At 41.4% G+C, this 17,919-nt stretch overlaps 2 protein-coding genes across 4 annotated transcripts in view; one reads left to right on the top strand and one right to left on the bottom strand.

Annotated features, from left to right (window-relative positions):
- The first annotated feature begins 1,329 nt into the window (after positions 1-1,329).
- On the top strand, positions 1,330-16,158 carry CD302 (CD302 molecule). The gene is made up of 6 exons (XM_083370749.1): positions 1,330-1,736; positions 6,995-7,105; positions 7,772-7,894; positions 9,193-9,366; positions 11,004-11,036; positions 13,557-16,158. Exons 1-6 carry the CDS (start codon positions 1,358-1,360, stop codon positions 13,742-13,744), a joined length of 1,008 nt encoding a protein of 335 aa, XP_083226875.1. The 5' UTR covers positions 1,330-1,357; the 3' UTR covers positions 13,745-16,158.
- The window catches only part of MARCHF7 (membrane associated ring-CH-type finger 7), a gene marked incomplete at its 3' end in the record, with an annotated part of 42,070 nt that continues 30,560 nt past the window's right edge, over positions 6,410-17,919 (bottom strand). Inside the window, exons 11-15 of one of the 3 annotated variants that reach the window (XM_083370671.1) lie at positions 16,152-17,332; positions 11,649-11,872; positions 11,385-11,444; positions 8,817-9,066; positions 6,410-8,064 (exon numbers count right to left, since the gene is read on the bottom strand). In XM_083370671.1, the coding sequence (XP_083226797.1) occupies positions 17,268-17,332 (65 nt within the window). The remainder of the gene's footprint in view (positions 8,065-8,816; positions 9,067-11,384; positions 11,445-11,648; positions 11,873-16,151; positions 17,333-17,919) is intronic. The other 2 variants (XM_083370672.1, XM_083370673.1) reach the window with 2 other exon arrangements.

The following is a 17,919-nucleotide window of genomic DNA, read 5'->3' as shown; positions in this document are numbered from 1 at the left end:
AATTCTATCTAGCACGGCACTAAAAGATGTTAATTATATCCAGTCTGCTTTCTACAATTCTGTTTTTGAACAGCAGAATTGTACCACGCATCAGAAACAACTGGAGCCAGGCAATCCTGTTAAGCCATGAAGGGCTTAACAGATGACCAGCGTCTTAAATTGAACCCAGAGGCTAATTGGCAAGTTCTGCAGTTCTTAAAAGTTGCAGTCCTATCACAGTGTATTTAGGTTCATTTCCTTTCAGGTCAGTCCAACTAATCATCTTAGTTAAGCATCCTTTCAAAAAGGAGATTTGAGTTAAGAACTTACAGTGAGGTCCTATATACTCCAAAGAATTTTTTTCTCCTTGAATTCAAAGTGTTCCAGACCTAATGGGCATTAGGAGTAAAGTTTGACTTCAAGGAATTGTTTGAAATAGTAAAGTGATCTGACAAGAGAACACCGTCAACCCAGTTTAGACTTAAAAAAACAACAATAAAAAGCATGCTTCCTCCCTAAAGCCAGATTGATCTAGTAATGATTAAGGCACTAGGCTAGAAAACTGGAGATCGTTTCATTGAAGTCTCACCTTAGCCATGAAAGCCAGCCCACACTCTCTTGTTGTTATGGGGAAAATTCAGGGAAGGAGTATTAGGTAATAAATAATATTTTTATTACGGTCACAGACCAGCATTACAAATATGAAGCATCAAAAAATAAATAAAAAGACAACATAATAAATGACAATTTAGTAGGTGGATTGTCAGTGGGCAGTCAAAGTCTGCCTAATTTTGCTGAGGGTTTATCCAAATTTAGCAACATTCAAAAAAAAAAAAACCTACATCAGACTCATCCAATAACAGCAATTGTACATGAGATTGGTTTTCCAGGGTATTTCATCAGGTGAGGTGTTATGAGATGGATCCCTGAGTCCTTATAGAAGGTACAGTACAGTAGGGCGTGAGCTATAGTTTCATAGTCCCTTGTCCACAGGGACAGTCTCGGTTCCTATGGATTTTTTTTTATATCGGCCCTCCAAGGCTGCTGTGGGAAGTGCATTGCCGAGGGCTACAGTCAGTGTCCTTCAAAGTTTGGGGGAGTATTGGGTATATTAGCATTAGGTATATATACTGCTCAAAAAAATAAAGGGAACACAAGATAAGACATCCTACTATTGAATACAGTACACTGTGTTGCTTAAGTGTTCCCTTTATTTTTTTTGAGCAGTATATATTAGGTATGGCCACCTTGTGTTATTTATAAAAACAATAAAGGTGGGATTAAAAACGAAATCTTTTCAAAAGGTCTGTTAACTGTTTGTTTTAACTCCACCCGGAGGATTTCTGTTTCTTCAGGTGAAGCGCCTGTGCCGCTGAAAATGCAGAACGACGCGCAAAAATTCAGAGAGAATTTGGGAAGCGCCTGGACGCCCTGCCCGCCTGCCCGCCGCTTCGGCCGAAGAGAAAGCGCTGTAGGCGCAAGGGAGGCCATTTCCTCCCGAACCTCGAAGGCGCCTGACAAGAGGCAGCGGCCTGAGGGAGAGCGCTGCTTTCTGCCCTTACGCCGGCCTTCCTCGCCCTGGCCAGGGCTCAAAGGGCACTTAGTCCGGCGGTGGGCGGCGCTTGCGCGCGGCCCCAACCCCGAGCGACGCGGAGCTCCCTGCCCGGCCATGGGTGCCCCCTCGCCCGCTTCCTACTCCGCCTGCTTCCTCAGCGGCTTCCTCCTGGCGGCCGCGTTATCTGCCTTAGAAACGGACGGTAAGAGAAGGTGGGGCGGCGCCAAAGCGCCGGCTTGGGAGTCTCCCCTGAAGGCTTTTTATAAAGGGCCGCCTTTTGGAAACGCGCGCCCTGCCCCGCCCTGTCCTCTGGCCGGCGGTGCGCTGCCTTCGCCGTCCAGAGTAAACTGCGCGCGCGAAGCCAAAACTCGGCGGGAGTGGGAGTTTCGCCGTGTTTGAGCCTTCGGGCGCTCCCTTTTCCCTCGAATCTTTCTCGCTCTCTCGCTTTCTTTCTCTCAGGGCGGGGCTAGGGAAGATGCCTCTAGGCCAGGGGTAGGCAACCTCGGCTCTTTTATGACTCGTGGACTTCAACTCCCAGAATTCCTGAGTCAGCTGTGCTGACTCAGGAATTCTGGGAGTTGAAGTCCACGAGTCATAAAAGAACCGAGGTTGCCTACCCCTGCTCTATGCCCTGCGGGGCGGGGGGGGGGGCTCTTGTTTTTGCTTACACCTCCCATTATAGGTCAGTCGGATAAAAGTCCGGCCCTCAAAGGTTTCCCCCCCCCCCCTACTTTGGCGCAGGATCAACTGTCTGTTCTCCCAACGGATGGGCTGCTGCGAGGCCTTTTTAAAATGGGTTTTAGAAACCTACTTAAATGCTCCACAACTCTGTGGGGTAGAAGAGGGAGGGAGGGAGGGAGACGGACAAGACACTGTGTCTGATTGATGTGTTCAGACTGGAGTCAAACTAAGGATTTGCAGAGGCAAGGGAATATTTATTTATTTTAATTCCATTTATATCCCGCCCTTCTCCGAAGACTCAGGGCGGCTTACAAGCTTAGCAGTAGCCTTCATTCTATGCATATGCCTGCTTATTAGGGCTTTCACACACACCCCAAGCGGCATTATTACAAAGTCAGCTTAATTGCCCCCAACAATCTGGGTCCTCATTTTACCTACCTCGGAAGGATGGAAGGCTGAGAACCTTGAGCTTCCTCCTGTTTTTCATTCACCACAAGAATCTTAGTTCAATAAAATGACAGGCAGATCAATTTCCTGTTTCATCCAGATGATGATGATGAGGAAATTGCATTTGGCTGGGAGGTGGCTTTGTTTGAAATCCATTTGGCTGACGTACAGTTATTGAGAACACAAGCAAAGCTTTCAGACAGAGGGCCTAAAATAAGTATTTATGTAGCTAAATCTGCAATCAGTCAATCCAATCAAAGCCTCTTAAATTGGGCTTGACTCCTGGTGAGTACAGAAGTGAATTACCATTATCTTCTGGAAAGTTTTTTTCAACGTGCACTAGCCTGCAGCATAGTGATCTCCCATCTAAGCACTGCTTATGCTGAACCATACTAGGTTTTCTTCCAGGTCATCTAAGGTTGGTTAGGTCCTGCTGTTGTGACTAGAATAAACTCTGCTAAATGATTAGCTAGTTTCAAAATTAGAGGACAACATGGATTATGCGGAAGTGGGTGATTTAGGAAAATTGGTCAACATTTGAAAGAAAGAAAAAAGGATTTATTAGGGACGTGTTTATTTAAAAAAAAAATTTTGCTTAGGCAATTGCCTGGGCACTATCTTTATTCAGTCTCCACTGGAGCCAAGTTACATCTAAGAGGACTTCAGCAGCAATAAGAGGAGGGGATGTTGATTTTATCCAGAAATAGTGTACTGTACAGAAATCTGTATGCTAGGTTTGTGAAATAGAGACAATGTGGAGAAAGATTAACTTCCTGCTACCAAGGAAGGACAAATAAACACTTTTTCAAATCAGGTATATTTGTCCAGTGCTAGAAATTATCATTTTCAGGCCTAGGACTGTCATTTCTCTGTTCATTATTAGTCCACCTCATTCTTTTTTTTACTGCCTTATTTATTACTATTATTGCTCTCTCACAAGATTTAGGTGGTGTATAACACAAAAAGATCACAATAAAAATTCATCAATCCACGTCCTGAAAGGGAGGGGATTGTGTTGAATAAAGTGGTCCCTGATGTACTCTGGAGCTGCACCACCACGTTGTATAGGTATTCAACAGGACTTTGGATTTGATCCGGAGGCCCATTGGCAGACACTGCAACAATGGCAGATATGTTTCTCTAGAACAGGTCTCTTCTGCTGACCTCCTGGCTATAGAATTTCCAGAAAAACTTGATCTTCAGAGGCAGCTCCATGCAATAATTACTTCCATAGTGATAAGGATAATAAAGTCATAAAGTTATTACTACAAAGTCTTTTTAAAGACATTTTCTAAGCAAGAGATCTGTGCTTAAAGAGAACTTTGGCTTCTGCTGACTCACTCTGTTTTGCAACAGATACATATGTCCCAGCAGCCAGATTGGGCTTCTCCTGTGTGAAACTAAACTTGCTAAACTGGGGTGTGTTCTCTTGAAATGCTATCAAACAAAAACATATTATTGAGTTACTCACCCATCCTTGAAGGCATGGTGCTAAACTCCAAGGACACCAAGTTATAAAATATGACTGCATGTTTTCTGAAGTTTGGTGAAGCATTTTATTTTGGTGACATAGAATGAATCATAAACACGCATATACATAACTTCAGCTACCTGAAGTTCCAGGGTTGTAAGATTAATCTGATATTTAGCTAGGCAGATTATTGCTCTTTCTATTACATGTATTTATTTTCCTTATCCTGGTCATAAGATTTCTCAGTTTCTTCTTTCCTCAGATAGAATCTTCTTTGCTTCTGATATCCTCAAAGGGGTAGGGAGGGGGAGAATATTCAGAAATTGCTCTTTAGGCCTCAAAGATTAGGGTTTACCATTTTTTAATTTTGAGACAGATCTCTGTGATGTCCATTTAATTCTGCTAAAATTAGCCTTCTAATTTTTTATCTACCCTTCTTGCCTGGTATTTTTTGTTACAGTCCCCATAATCCCGACTCTGTTGCTGCTGGCTGAAGACTGCGAGATTTATAGTCTAAACCAGGGGTGTCACAACTGCCGGCCCCACAGGCTGTATCTGTCATGCCAAAACCGTGCCCACCTCATTGCCAGCAATGGGGGGGGGGAATCATGATACATCATGACATGTCACATGACGTTGTGAGTTTTGACACCCCTGGTCTAAACCATGTAGAGAAAATCTAGGTGGGAAAACTTAGACATTCAAGGTTCTTGATGAAAGGGAGATTAACATTGGGAAGGTAATATAAAAATTGAAATGTATATACATTTTAAGCACTGAAAAGAAAGGAAAATACATCAGAAAGGGATAAAATGATAGACAAGATGACTGGCTGCATGGCATTCTCATCCTCCTCAAAAAAAAAAAAGCCACATCCACCATTTTGTGCATGCCTGTTTCTGCCTTCTGCAAAATCATCTTGCCTGAGTCCTTCCCTCTTCACTCTCTGAGCAAGGTCAACTGGAAGGTTTTGGGTGGACAAGACAGGAGTTTTCTGATGAGCAATGGTTCCTAAATGGCCCTTTTAGTATGGATAGGCAGCAATCAGTTAATCTGGGTTTCCTTTTACTGTACTACTTATTTTCTATCACTAAAACTTTGCCTCTTGAACAGCAATTCCAGAATTTTTTTTTTTAAACTGGTCCTGTTGCCTTCTTAATCAACAGAAAAAAATTATTTTTATTATTAGGACTCTAACTCTATACTCACATACCAGGGGGTCAAATATTTTTATCAAGTTACATCACTGCACAAACATTTGTAATTAGACATGCTGTTTTATTCTTCCATTATTTTTCCCCTGCCTAACAACTAATTGCTGTATTAAACCATTTCTCCTTTTACTGTAGTCTTTTATTGTAAAGGCTGGTCCAAGAACATAATAAAGCTTTTTGATTTTGATTAGGTCCACCATTTACATAACATCTAAGTCTTCTGATCCTGACCTCTTATGCCTAAGCAGGACATGCAGCAAAATTTCTGCTCAATTTGTTATATACTGGATTGTCAGGGTTCCTATTCCCATGGAACATACCTATAAGGCAGTTATATGTGCAATGATGCAAATTTCACACACAAGGTTACTGGGAGAATGGTTCTGTTTGGGTGCATTCTACATAAGAATGTATGTTACACATGCAATTTAATGATATGCGAAGAACCTTACAGATTTTAACTGGCTTCCAACATCACATTAAACGCAGATTAGACATAGTGATATTACCAAGTGCTTCTGGAAATACAAAAAAAGTTGAGCTTGGTTCTTAGGTAAAAGGTAAAGGTTCCCCCGTACATGTGTGCTAGTCATTTCCGACTCTAGGGGCCGGTGCTCATCTCCGTTTCAAAGCCGAAGAGCCAGCGCTTGTCCGAGGACGTCTCCATGGTCATGTGGCTAGCGTGACTAGACACCAAAGGCGCACTGAACGCTGTTACCTTCCCACCGTAGTGGTCCCTATTTTTCTACTTGCATTTTTACATGCTTTCGAACTGCTAGGTTGGCAGAAGCTGGGACGAGTAACAGGCGCTCACTCTGTTACGCGGCACTCGGGATTCAACCCGCCAAACTGCCGACCATCTGGTCGACAAGCTCAGCATCCTATATTGTTTCTGGCAAAAATAAGGCAATTGTGTGCCTTCTTTTGGAGGGCTTTTACAACTTTCCCAGCCACCTAGGACTTGGATTTCCCATCCAAGTACGAATCGGGTTTGACCCTTCTTCAAGATCAGCCCAGATCCACTTAGTGATTCTGAAGATAGATGCATTTAAATGCTAGATATAATAAGCAAGATAAAAGATTTTTTAATTGAATAGCAAGATTAATATGATTACAAAATAGTACAGTTGATTTGAAAATCAGAATCAAAATGAATGTGAAAAGTATGATGCAATTAAACATGGGACAAAATAGCAAACAAGCACATGTACATCAAAATAGCTGCAAAGAATGTTAAAAACGATGTGTATTTTATTCAAAGGGAAGTCTCAAGAACAAACAGTTATAATTAGATTGTTCTTTAAAGCTAAAAAGTAAAAGTTGCTTTGGGTTAGGGTTGCTAGGTCTGGGAAAAGAAGATTCACCTTTTTTGCAATCAAACCCTTCCCTTTTTCTAGCAGCTATTTGTTTCACTCAAGAAATAAGTGCCTGAAGGTTACACTTAACCCCTCTTCATTAAAAAATGGACAGCAGCCTAATGTTTAATATTGCAGTTAATCTCATTTATTTCAAATCTGATTAGGTTGTGCTCAACCTGTTTTGAGTGCTGTATAAACATTTGTAGAAACTCATTTCACGTCATTTGTGTGTTGTGAAGCTGGGACTGACAACAGAAACAGATGGCCTCATGTTCTCTTCCTTGTGTAGCGTGTCCTTCCATTGCTTGGATTCCATTCCAAAAGAGCTGCTATGCCCTACTTCAGGGATCCTCAGAGGTCTACAGTATGGATGATGCCAGGGAGCTCTGCCAAGACAATGGTAAGACAGCTCTGCTCTGTCCAATCTCATCCCAACCTTGTGTGATGCACTGAGACTCATCAGCTGAGCCTACATGAGGAGGGGGGGGAATCCTTTCAACATCTGAATGTCTGTTTGCCATTTTGAAGAATGTTAGTACTCACAGTGGTTAACAGAGCATGTACATTACTTGCTCAGGACAGAGACCTGTGGAGTGTACAGCTGGGAAAGCTCTTGGGTTTCTATGGTTGATCTCATTCAATTTCATTCTGTTGCTGGGGAAGGCAGACTTTCCCAAGAGCATTGATCTAGCATTCTCTTATACTGTCAAACATTTCTAATGTTGGGAGACGGAGAGAGCTCCTATTTTATTGATTCCTACTCCAGAATTTTCCAGTCTGTTTATTTTAGGAAAATCGTTCGGCATTGTCTATCATGCAGCACAAGTGTGTACATTTATGCACGCGCATCCTTAAGTACTGCAGAGAGCGTTTATGTTTTGTGAAGCCAAAACCAGGTCAGTAACTGTATAATAAAAGGCCTGAACTTGCCTACTAAGTTTATGTGCACCTTTTCATATGGCCAGGATGATCAAGGCTAACAATATAGCAAATGAACTGCATTTACTCCTATTCACAGGAAAGGAAACTCAGCCTTAAATTTTTTGTCTTTATTTCACAAATGTAGCCTCCGGAGCGGATATTATTACTATAAATAGCAAAGATGAAAATACCTTTATTCAAAGTAATTTTCACTCAAATTGGCACGGTCCAGAATACGTATCTCTTGGCATGTTTTTTGACACAGATGGTAAGTGAACAAATCCTGCTAGAAATATGCTCCACCTTCTTTCAATTTTTGAACTACATTCTGATTAAAAATGATCCTTTCTTAAGGTAAAAAGCTTTATTGATGTAACTTGTATAAGAACTGTGATCCGGGTTTGGAAAATGGGCCCTACGGAATCGTGAATGCAAAGCCTAGAGCATGGGTCGGCAACCCGCGGCTCCGGAGCCGCATGTGGCTCTTTGAGCCGTCTCCTGCGGCTCCCAGCCGCCCGGTGCGCGCGCACCTCTTCGAACGGGCAGTGGTGCACGCGCACCTCTCCAAATGGAGAGTGACACCGCCCGTTCCGAGAGGTGCACGCGCACCTTTCCGAAGGGCGGAGGTGCGCGTGCACCTCTCCAAGCCACCGCCGTCCCGTCTGGAGACCTGCCGCGTTCACGGCAGCTGTGCAAACGGGATGGCGGTGGTTTGGAGAGTGCGCGCGCACTCGCCTAACCGCCGCCATCCCGTCCGGAGACCTGCCGCGTTCGTCAAACATTGACGAACACGGCAGCTGTGCAAACGGGATGGCGGCGGTTTGGAGAGTGCGCGCGCACCTCTCCCAAGCCGCTGCCGTCCGGAGATCTGCCGACGTTTGGGGAGGTTTGGGGAGGTGCGCGCGCACCTCTCGGAATGGGTAGCGGCCCCGCTTGTTGCGAAAGCTGCCGCAGCCCGTCTACAAAGCTGCCCCTTTCGGCAGCTTTGCAGACAGGCCGTCGTGCAACCGGGAACCGGTTCCATCACACATTAAAGAAAAAAGGTAACCGCGCGCGTCCGCACATGCGCAAGAAATGTTTTTTGCGCATGCGCGTGCATGGACGCACGCATGCAGTTCCCACTTTTTTTTATGTGTGATGGAACCGGTTCCCAGTGGCTCTTTTCCTTTTTCGGGTTGCCTACCCCTGGCCTAGAGAAACAACACTAGGGGTGCAGAATAGATACAGGGGCTGAGGGATTGCCTCTTCAATTGGACAAACACAAGAAAAATGAAATAGGATGACAGACTTAGATTCAATCTAAGTTTTATCTGCTATTGATCAAGGATACAAATGTTTGGTGCAATCAATCTCTTATAATCTTAAGCATTTCTAGCACTAGGAAAACATCTCTTACCTCCCTAAAGCTTTCTGCTGTTACTCTTTAAGCGACAACCTAAACTAAATTGAATAAATAAAACTAAAATTAAAACCACTTATTAACAAATAATCAAGTCAATGTAAATGTTTACTTTGGCTCATGTTTACGAAGCAAACAAAAATAACTTTACATGTACTCTACTGCAGATGATATTTTCAAATGGTATGATGATTCCGAAGTAAATTTTACAAACTGGATAGAGGAAGAAAGTAACAATGAACTTCTAAACACTTGTGCTACTATGCATACAGCTTCAGGTGGATGGAAAAAAGTCTCCTGTGAACACCTTCCACTGACTAAAATCCTGTGTGAAACTACTGGTATGTAAGAGCCATGCTACAACATTGCCTTAAAAAATGCTGCAGTATCGAAGTTTTCTATTATAGGCCAGGAATTTCATAGGCTGCGAAAGGGCTTTGAAGTAGATAAATGTAGGCTGTTGTTTAGGTCTGGAGCCCTTCATCAATCACCAATTATCATGGTCATTAAACTTAATTCCAGTGTCATTTTATTCCTGTACTGGTCATATATGCAGTATAATTATGATAATATTAATTGGAAGATGCAAATGAATCCTTCAAGAGAAACTGGAAACAGTACTGTATCTTGCTATTTGGCTTTTCCCATAGCAGAATGCACAAGGTAGATGGAAAAAAAAAATAACCTATATACTTCCCTATCAAGGAGCTGTCACGACTCTGGTAGGGTGATTGCTAAATATCTTCCGCATTGCCAGATTTAGGAAACATATTCTTCTGGTTATTCCAACAGCAAGCATATTAGGATGAGCATTGTTTTTAAAAAAAAAACAATTGCCAAATATTAATTCAATAAGATATTGGTTTGGGTGTCTCCTGATTCCAGCACTGAAACCAAATAGACTTCAATGTGACAGACTTCACATTCTAGGTTTTTCTAAAATTCTAACTGGGCCAATAATTGCCCCATAATGAAAATGAACTACCATTCCTATCTGTATTAAAATTCTTATTGGGACCCCAGGTCATATTTTTCTTATTTAGCGCAATGCTGTATTTTCCTTTCTGTGGGCTGAATCATTCTCTCGGAAAATGAGTGGGGAAGAGTTCTCGCTTGGGAGATTTTTAGAGGATACGCTTCATTATTATGGTCTTCAATTTATTATTAATATACAATTCATTACAGTGAAAGCAAGAGGTTATCTGTCCTCTTAGAAATTGTGCAACAAACCATATTTCATTCATTCCTTATTCACAAACATACTCCAGTCATATGGTATAAAGCAGACATGTCAAACACAAGGCCCGGGGGCCAGATCCGGCCCGTGAAGTGGTTTCATGTGGCTTGCAAAGCCATCCTGGAAACAGTGAGGGAACGGCCCCCACTGCCTTGGCCCTGGCCCAGAGACCCTCCTCCTGCCAGAGACCCTCAGATCTGTCCCACTCCTGCCCGGGCCCCCATAGGCACCCTTGATGCGAACGATGTAGAGCTGGCCACGCCCACCCAGTAGGCCACGCCCACCCTGGCCATACCCACCCAGGCCACACCCACCCGGCCCCCTGAGAGTAACCGCAATGCTGATACGGCCCTCAGTGACATTGAGTTTGACACCCCTGGTATAAAGTGTTTGGTTTACTATGCTAGAACATGAATAAACACTGGAATCAAACTGCAGTCAGTAGACCCATGCGGATGAACAATACTGTACCCACATTTGAATATCCATCTAATTTACACCCACAATTTCTATTCCCAAGGAAGATCCATGCACAGAAAATACTTCCTCAAATGGATTCCCCCCCCCGCCACACACACTTGAATATGAGCAGATTTTTCAGTTTTATATTGGTCACTAAGTGGCTTATTGCCAACTATTTGGATAGTAATTATTTTCACTACTTCTCTGGGATAATAAAATGTAATTTTTTTAAAAAAACATAACATCCAAATATGTTTCCACTTTTTCCTCTGCATATAGCTAAAGGTCTTTATGGAAAAACATATTCATTTGGTGAGTAATCCGCGTTTTCTTTATATTGTCTAGTAATGAAACAGTGATAAGACAGTGTCTTTTTACTACAGAGCAGTTTTCTTTTTCAGGGAATAACATTCAGTTACCATGGATTGCTTCCTTGTGCGGATATGATTAACAGCAGGTCCAACAATGTAGTTTAGCCATGACTAATTTAACCCATCCCACTGATTTTAATAGATCTTTTCTATGTAAGGAATTATCATTGTGCATTCTATTTGGATATGCAAGAAGCTGTGTCAACGATATCCATTCACGGTTAAATATTATCAATTCCCCACATTTCTGTTATCATTTGCCTGGCACATAATGGAGAAATGTATTTACATCATGGGGATAGGTCCGCTGCAAGCTGTATCAGTCAGAAGGACACGGAAAATCAGAGTTCTATAACGGCAATAACTCTGTTAAGTCAACCATTTTTCAAGCTTATTAACATTCTTACTAGACTAATTAAGTGTTAGGAAGAAAAGGGTAAAATTATATTTGGTGCACATTATACAAAGACATGAAAGTGAGCATCAGGAAGATAGTTTTGGGTACATCTGGAACAGCAAGATGAAACATGCTTCAGCAGTATATGTGGCTTACCAGCATATCTAGGATAAAGTAAGGTAGTTCTGTGGAGTTCCTCAGGGGTCGGTTCTCTCGCCCCTCCTGTTCAACATCTACATGAAGCCGCTGGGTAAGATCATTCGTGGTTTCGGGGTGGGGTATCATCAGTACGCTGATGATACCCAACTTTTTCTTTCCACCCCTAACCAACCCAGCGATGCCCTCGCCGTGATGTCCCGTTGCCTGGAGGCGGTCCAGGTCTGGATGGGGAGAAACAGGCTTCGTCTCAATCCTGCCAAGACTGAGTGGCTGTGCATATCGGCATCTCGGGTTAACCAGACCATTCCACCTTTAACGATGGGGGGTGAGGTGTTACCCCCCGTTGATAGGGCTCGCAACTTGGGCATCCTCCTTGACTCCCGGCTCAATTTTGAAGACCATATAGGAGCCGTGACCAGGGGGGCTTTTGCCCAGGTTCGCCTGGTGCGCCAGTTGCGACCCTACCTGGACCGAGATGCCCTACGCACAGTCACTCATGGGCTCGTGACCTCCCGTTTAGACTACTGCAACGCTCTCTACATGGGGCTGCCCTTGAGGACCACTCGGAGGCTTCAGCTGGTGCAGAATGCGGCCGTGCGAGTTGTGATTGGGGTTTCCCGATACTCCCATGTAACACCTCTACTCCGCGAGCTGCATTGGCTTCCGATTGCCCTCTGGGTGAGATTCAAGGTGCTGGTGATGACCTATAAAGCCCTAAATGGCTTGGGTCTGGGACATCTGAGGGAACACCTGCTGCCAGCATCAAGTTCCCTTCGTCCACTGCACTCCCACAGGGAAGGTCTTCTCAGGGTGCCGCCGGTAAAAGATTGCCGGCAGGTAACACCCAGGGGGAGGGCCTTCTCAGTGGGTGTGCCTGCCCTCTGGAACCAGCTGCCCACGGAGCTTAGGACTGCTCCCGACCTCCGTTCATTCCGCCGGGACCTGAAGACCTGGCTCTTTGAGCTCTCTGGCCCAGGCTGAGAATTTTAATTTTAATTTTAATTGGGTTTTTTTACTTTTTTCAGGGACTGTTGTAATTATTTTTAATTGTTTTTAACTTTGTGTTTCTTGTTTAAAATTACCCTGTAAACCGCCCTGAGTCCTTTGGGAAAGGGCGGTATATAAATCCAATTAAATTAAATTAAATTAAATTTCTCAACTTGCAACAATTGAGTGAAGAGTTTTCATTGATAAACAGCACAGTTAAGTGAGTTTTGCCCCATTTTATGGTCTTTTTTGCCACAGCTGTAAAGTGAATCACTGCACTTGAATGACTCATGCAGCCATTAAGCGAATCTGGCTTTCTCCATTGACATTTCTGGTCAGAAGCTGGTAAGGAAGAATACAAATGGCGCTCACATGACTCTGGGATAGTGCAACTATAATAAATAAATGCTAGTTGCGAAGCATCCAACTTTGACCACATGACCATGGGATGCTGCTCTGATTGTAAATGTGAAAACTGGTCATAAGGCACTTTTTTCAGTGCCATTGTAACTTCAAATGAATGGTTGTAATCTTAGCCCCCTCGGCTAAGGCACAGAGATGAGCACCACCCCCTAAGAGTCAGATATGATGGGACAAGGGAAACCTTTACCTTTTTTAAGTCAAGGATTACCTGTATAGAAATAAATAAGGGACATGGTAGCATCCAAGTATTAAGGAAACATTTCTAGATCTGTTTATGATCTCAGACAATTTCCCACCTAGACAACTAGGGTTGTGGTCCATTGAGCTGTATAGTAAAAGTCTATGGAGATTCTCAGTCATCAAGGTCATAATTAAAAAGAACTTAAAAAAGATTTAATGGATAAATAAAAAGCTGCATTTAAGCCACTTCAGGGAAATGTTCCAGTAATTTCAGTTGCAAAAAACAATGTACCTGATTATATACTTTTGTTTCAGAAACTCTTTGGACAAGCATCATAGTCATAATATCAACAATAATTGTGGCAATCTCGGCAGCATTTCTCTGGTTTCTTTATCAAAGGAGGATATATTCTAGACCAAGATGTGGCATACATAATTCCATCCCTCAAATTCCATATGACAATGGAACATTTTTTATAGATGAAGATGAATATTCTGCTTAAACTGTTTTCACTTAGATATTCTTACAGGGGCAATGGCACAAAAACAGTCTTCAAAACCACTATCCTATATTCTAATGAAATATAATCCACATGCTTGTTAAATTGTTTTTATGCGTATGAAGTGATTTTCTATCTAAATGTGCATGTTTCAACATGCTTGATAGTTTAGAAATAATTCTTATCCCAAAAGGCAAATATGCCCAAAGATCCTTTGGAAGGAAGCAGCTCCTTCTTTCAACAACGCAGTGATAATTTATTTTGATGAGACATTTGCAATCAAGTTTCACAGCACTCATTTGCTTATGAAATTCAGAATTCCAATTGTGGACTAAAAGTCTCTACAAAAATTCCTTTATCATTCCCAAAACTTTAAAATGCAAGATTGTAAAATATTATCTTTAAGAAATGAGGAGCTACTGCTATCATGAACAATGGACATGACCTTTTATTAAAAACTGTACATTGTACCTTTATGATGAAATCTGCTTATTCTGCTAGTGAATGTTGTGTGTATATATATATATATATATATATATATATATATATATATATATATATAAAATATAAAATATGGAAGAATGACAAGTACCTTCAACACAATATCAATCTTTTTATATATGTCTATTTTAATATTCTGTTCCATGAAATAAAATTTTGAATATCAATATTTGCAATTTGTTTTAGCTCAAATAAAAGGGTAACTAAGGTTGTCCTTTCTAGAATTGCATACATAAAGCAATTCAGTTTTTAGAATTAGGCTATTAATTATTGATAGGTAGATGGTGTTTTGGAATTACTGCTTATCACTGCTGAAATAGGTTATTGTTTAAACATTATTATTCAAAGCTTGCCACATGTTATATTGCAGATGGAAGTCTAACTAGCATTGCTCACAATTAGGCTAAAACCTAAATACACATATTTCTCTATGAATGAGCGTTACACCGAAATAATCATTTAGATGGTTAAACATGGACACATCTTTACTATGCTGAGCTTATAATTTAGATAATTACATGTCTCCCAGTGCCAGAGAAAAAACCATTATTTGTTAAACAGGTCTAATGATCGCCCCCCCCCATCTCTGCAACCACTTTATTTTACAATCAAGTTGCCAGTTCTAATTGTGGTCACTAAACAAGGACCACCTGTACCATACTATATTTACAGCTGGGCAAAACTGCCCACCAATGGGTATCCAGATATATTCTTCTGTCAATTAAGACTCACAAATCATTGAGGTAGTCCTTAGCTTACATTATAACTGGGAGCAGAATTTCTGTTGCTAAGCAAGGCAATTGTTAAATGAGTCACACCCGATTTTACAAACCTTTTTTTTGCCAATTTGTTAAGTGAATCACTTCAGGTGTTAAGCTAATCAGGCTTCTCTCACTGACTTTGCTTGTCGGAAGCTGGCTGAGAAAGCCACATATGGCGATTACATGACCAAATGTCATAAATACCTATTAGTTGCTAAATGCTCAGATTTGATTATGACTGTGAAGATGCTGCAATGGTTGTAAATGCAAGGACCAGTTTTTCAGTGCTGTTATAACTTCAAATGGTCACTAGATGAATGGCTATAAGGACTACCTGTGTTACAAAGAAATACTCAACTCTACAGTAATGTGGAACAACTGCTTGAGTGCCACCAGGGTCTTTTAGATGCAAAGGATTCTGTGTGGACTGAAACTATAGTGGGAATTCTTAATTCTAAGTGGGATTATTATGTGGAAGGAATAAGGCAGCAGAATGTACTTTGGATGATAACTTTACAACTTTATTTGGATCTGGAGCCTGGATTGCTTGGGAAACTGCCCCTTCTCCCACTCCCTCATTGAATCTCAATCAACTCATTTTGAAGTGGTCAAAGGATAAGTTAAGCAATATAAATGTATTTTATATAAACGTATCTGCCAAGGCTGTATTCTGAAGTTTAAAATGGATGCTGTTGATTTGAAGTAAATGGACTATCTTCTACAGGGAGTTCTTGACAACTGAGCCCAAAATTTATGTTGCTAAGTGAAATATTTGTTAAGTGAGTTTGCCCCATTTTACGATGTTTCTTGCCAAAGTTATTAAGTGAATCACTATAATTGTTAAATTAGTCAAACTGTTAAGTAAATTTGGCTTCCAAATTGACTTTGTCAGAGGGTTGCAAAAGGTGATCACGTGACCCTGGGACACTGCAACCGTCATAAATGTGTCAATTGCCAAGCATCTGAATTTTGATCACATGATCATGGGATGTTACAATGGTCATAAGTGAAAACTGATCATGTCACTATTGTTTTAGTGCCATTATTACTTTGTGGTCATAAGTGTGAAACTGATCACAAATCACTTTTTTAAATGCCCTTGTAACTTTGAACAGACATTAAATGAACTGCTATAAATCAAGGATTACCTGTATTCATATAATGGGAAAAGGATGCTCTCCGTAAAGGGATCATTCTCAGAGATTGCATTCCTGGGAAAACCGGCAAGTCATTTCTGACTGGTTGCCAGGAAACCTGTATGGATGTAGCCCTAAAATCACCGAGACTGGAGCTCACCTAGAAGGAGACATTAGTCTTCTTAGCCTTCTGAGCAACACAGAAAAACTATCACCATTATTGCTTTGCCCCAACACATCCCATCAGCATTGACATTCTTAAAGTAGACAAAATTCCTATGTGGGTATGACAGGCTCTAAATGTTACCCTATTTGAAAGAGGTAGACAAATCGTAGGATTGCAATTTTTATTTAACAAAGAAGTGACAACACTAGAAAACACGTTGATAACCAGTGTCTTTGTAGTGAATGTGGGTTCTAAAAAATGTTCATTCAGATAAATAGCTTGGTTAAGATTCTAAACCATAAGTTTTATTCCTTCCAGGAATGCTGAAATGCTTGTTTACTGCTGTAATTCCTTATTGGAATGTACATAATATTACCAAATATAATCCGTAGTTTTGAAATCAATACTTATAAAAGCCTTAATTAACACTTATTAGTAGCCCCTTGCAAGTTTATTGCTTTGAGTTAAACACTCCTCCAGAAACACTAATCACAGAACCCATTCACTCCCTCATTCAGTCTAGGTGTTAACACTGGAACCAAAATGATGAGACTTCCCAATAGATATTTTTAAGTGGTAAGTTAACAAAGAATTACGCCCTCCCCATGACTTCCAAGTTGCAAAGTCACTTAACAGTTCCACTTAGTGCCGGCAGAAGAGCAAAACATGAGAAACATTTCCTAGAATTTATAACTGATTTCTGTAAGAAGCTTATAGAAAAAGAACTCTTCCTTACAGATAAAAACCACATCTTTTAGAAGAAGGCATACATGTCATACTCTGAAAGAAGAAAGATACTCTTGCAGACTGCATGAGCAATATCCAGTATCTATGGATACCAGTGTGCAACAGCAGATTTTCTGTTTGACTCAGCAGTTCTTCAGAAATCTAATAGAATTCAGCATGGTTTACTAAATAAATGTGCACTGGTGATACGTGTGTCAGCTGAGCATTTAGCCCTTCTATGCAGCATCAAGGGTCCTATCGAGATCACCATCTTCAGAATCATCATCATCATCTGAAGCTGCTGGAAGTACAGAATATAATCAGATATAGAGGTCTAAAATCAAGGACATTATTTTTAATTTGACACAGCATCTCATTTTATAACACATTGATGTATCTTTGAACTCGGTGCTTCATAATGGAGTGCTTCCCTAAACTAATACCTATATACAACTTTAACTTAAAATCTCTGAAACTATAAGGTAAAGGTAAAGGTTCCCCCGCACATGTGTGCTAGTCGTTTCCAACTCTAGGGGCCGGTGCTCATTTCCGTTTCAAAGCCGAAGAGCCGGCGTTTGTCCAAGGACGTCTCCGTGGTCATGTGGCCGGCATGACTAGACGCCAAAGGCGCACAGAACGCTGTTACCTTCCCACTGTAGTGCTCCCTATTTTTCCACTTGTATTTTTACATGCTTTCGAACTGCTAGGTTGGCAGAAGCTGGGACAAGTAACAGGCGCTCACTCTGTTACGCGGCACTCGGGATTTGACCCGCCAAACTGCCGACCATCTGATCGACAAGCTCACTGTCCTAACCCACTGAGCCACCATGTCCCTTTATTTATGCTATAGTATACTGCTTTTACTAAGCACATGAATGTAAATCAAAA

The sequence above is a fragment of the Vipera ursinii genome, assembly GCF_947247035.1.
Source record: "Vipera ursinii genome assembly, chromosome: 1".
In the NCBI taxonomy this organism is placed as follows: domain Eukaryota; kingdom Metazoa; phylum Chordata; class Lepidosauria; order Squamata; family Viperidae; genus Vipera; species Vipera ursinii.
This window is presented reverse-complemented; position numbering and strand designations above follow the sequence as displayed.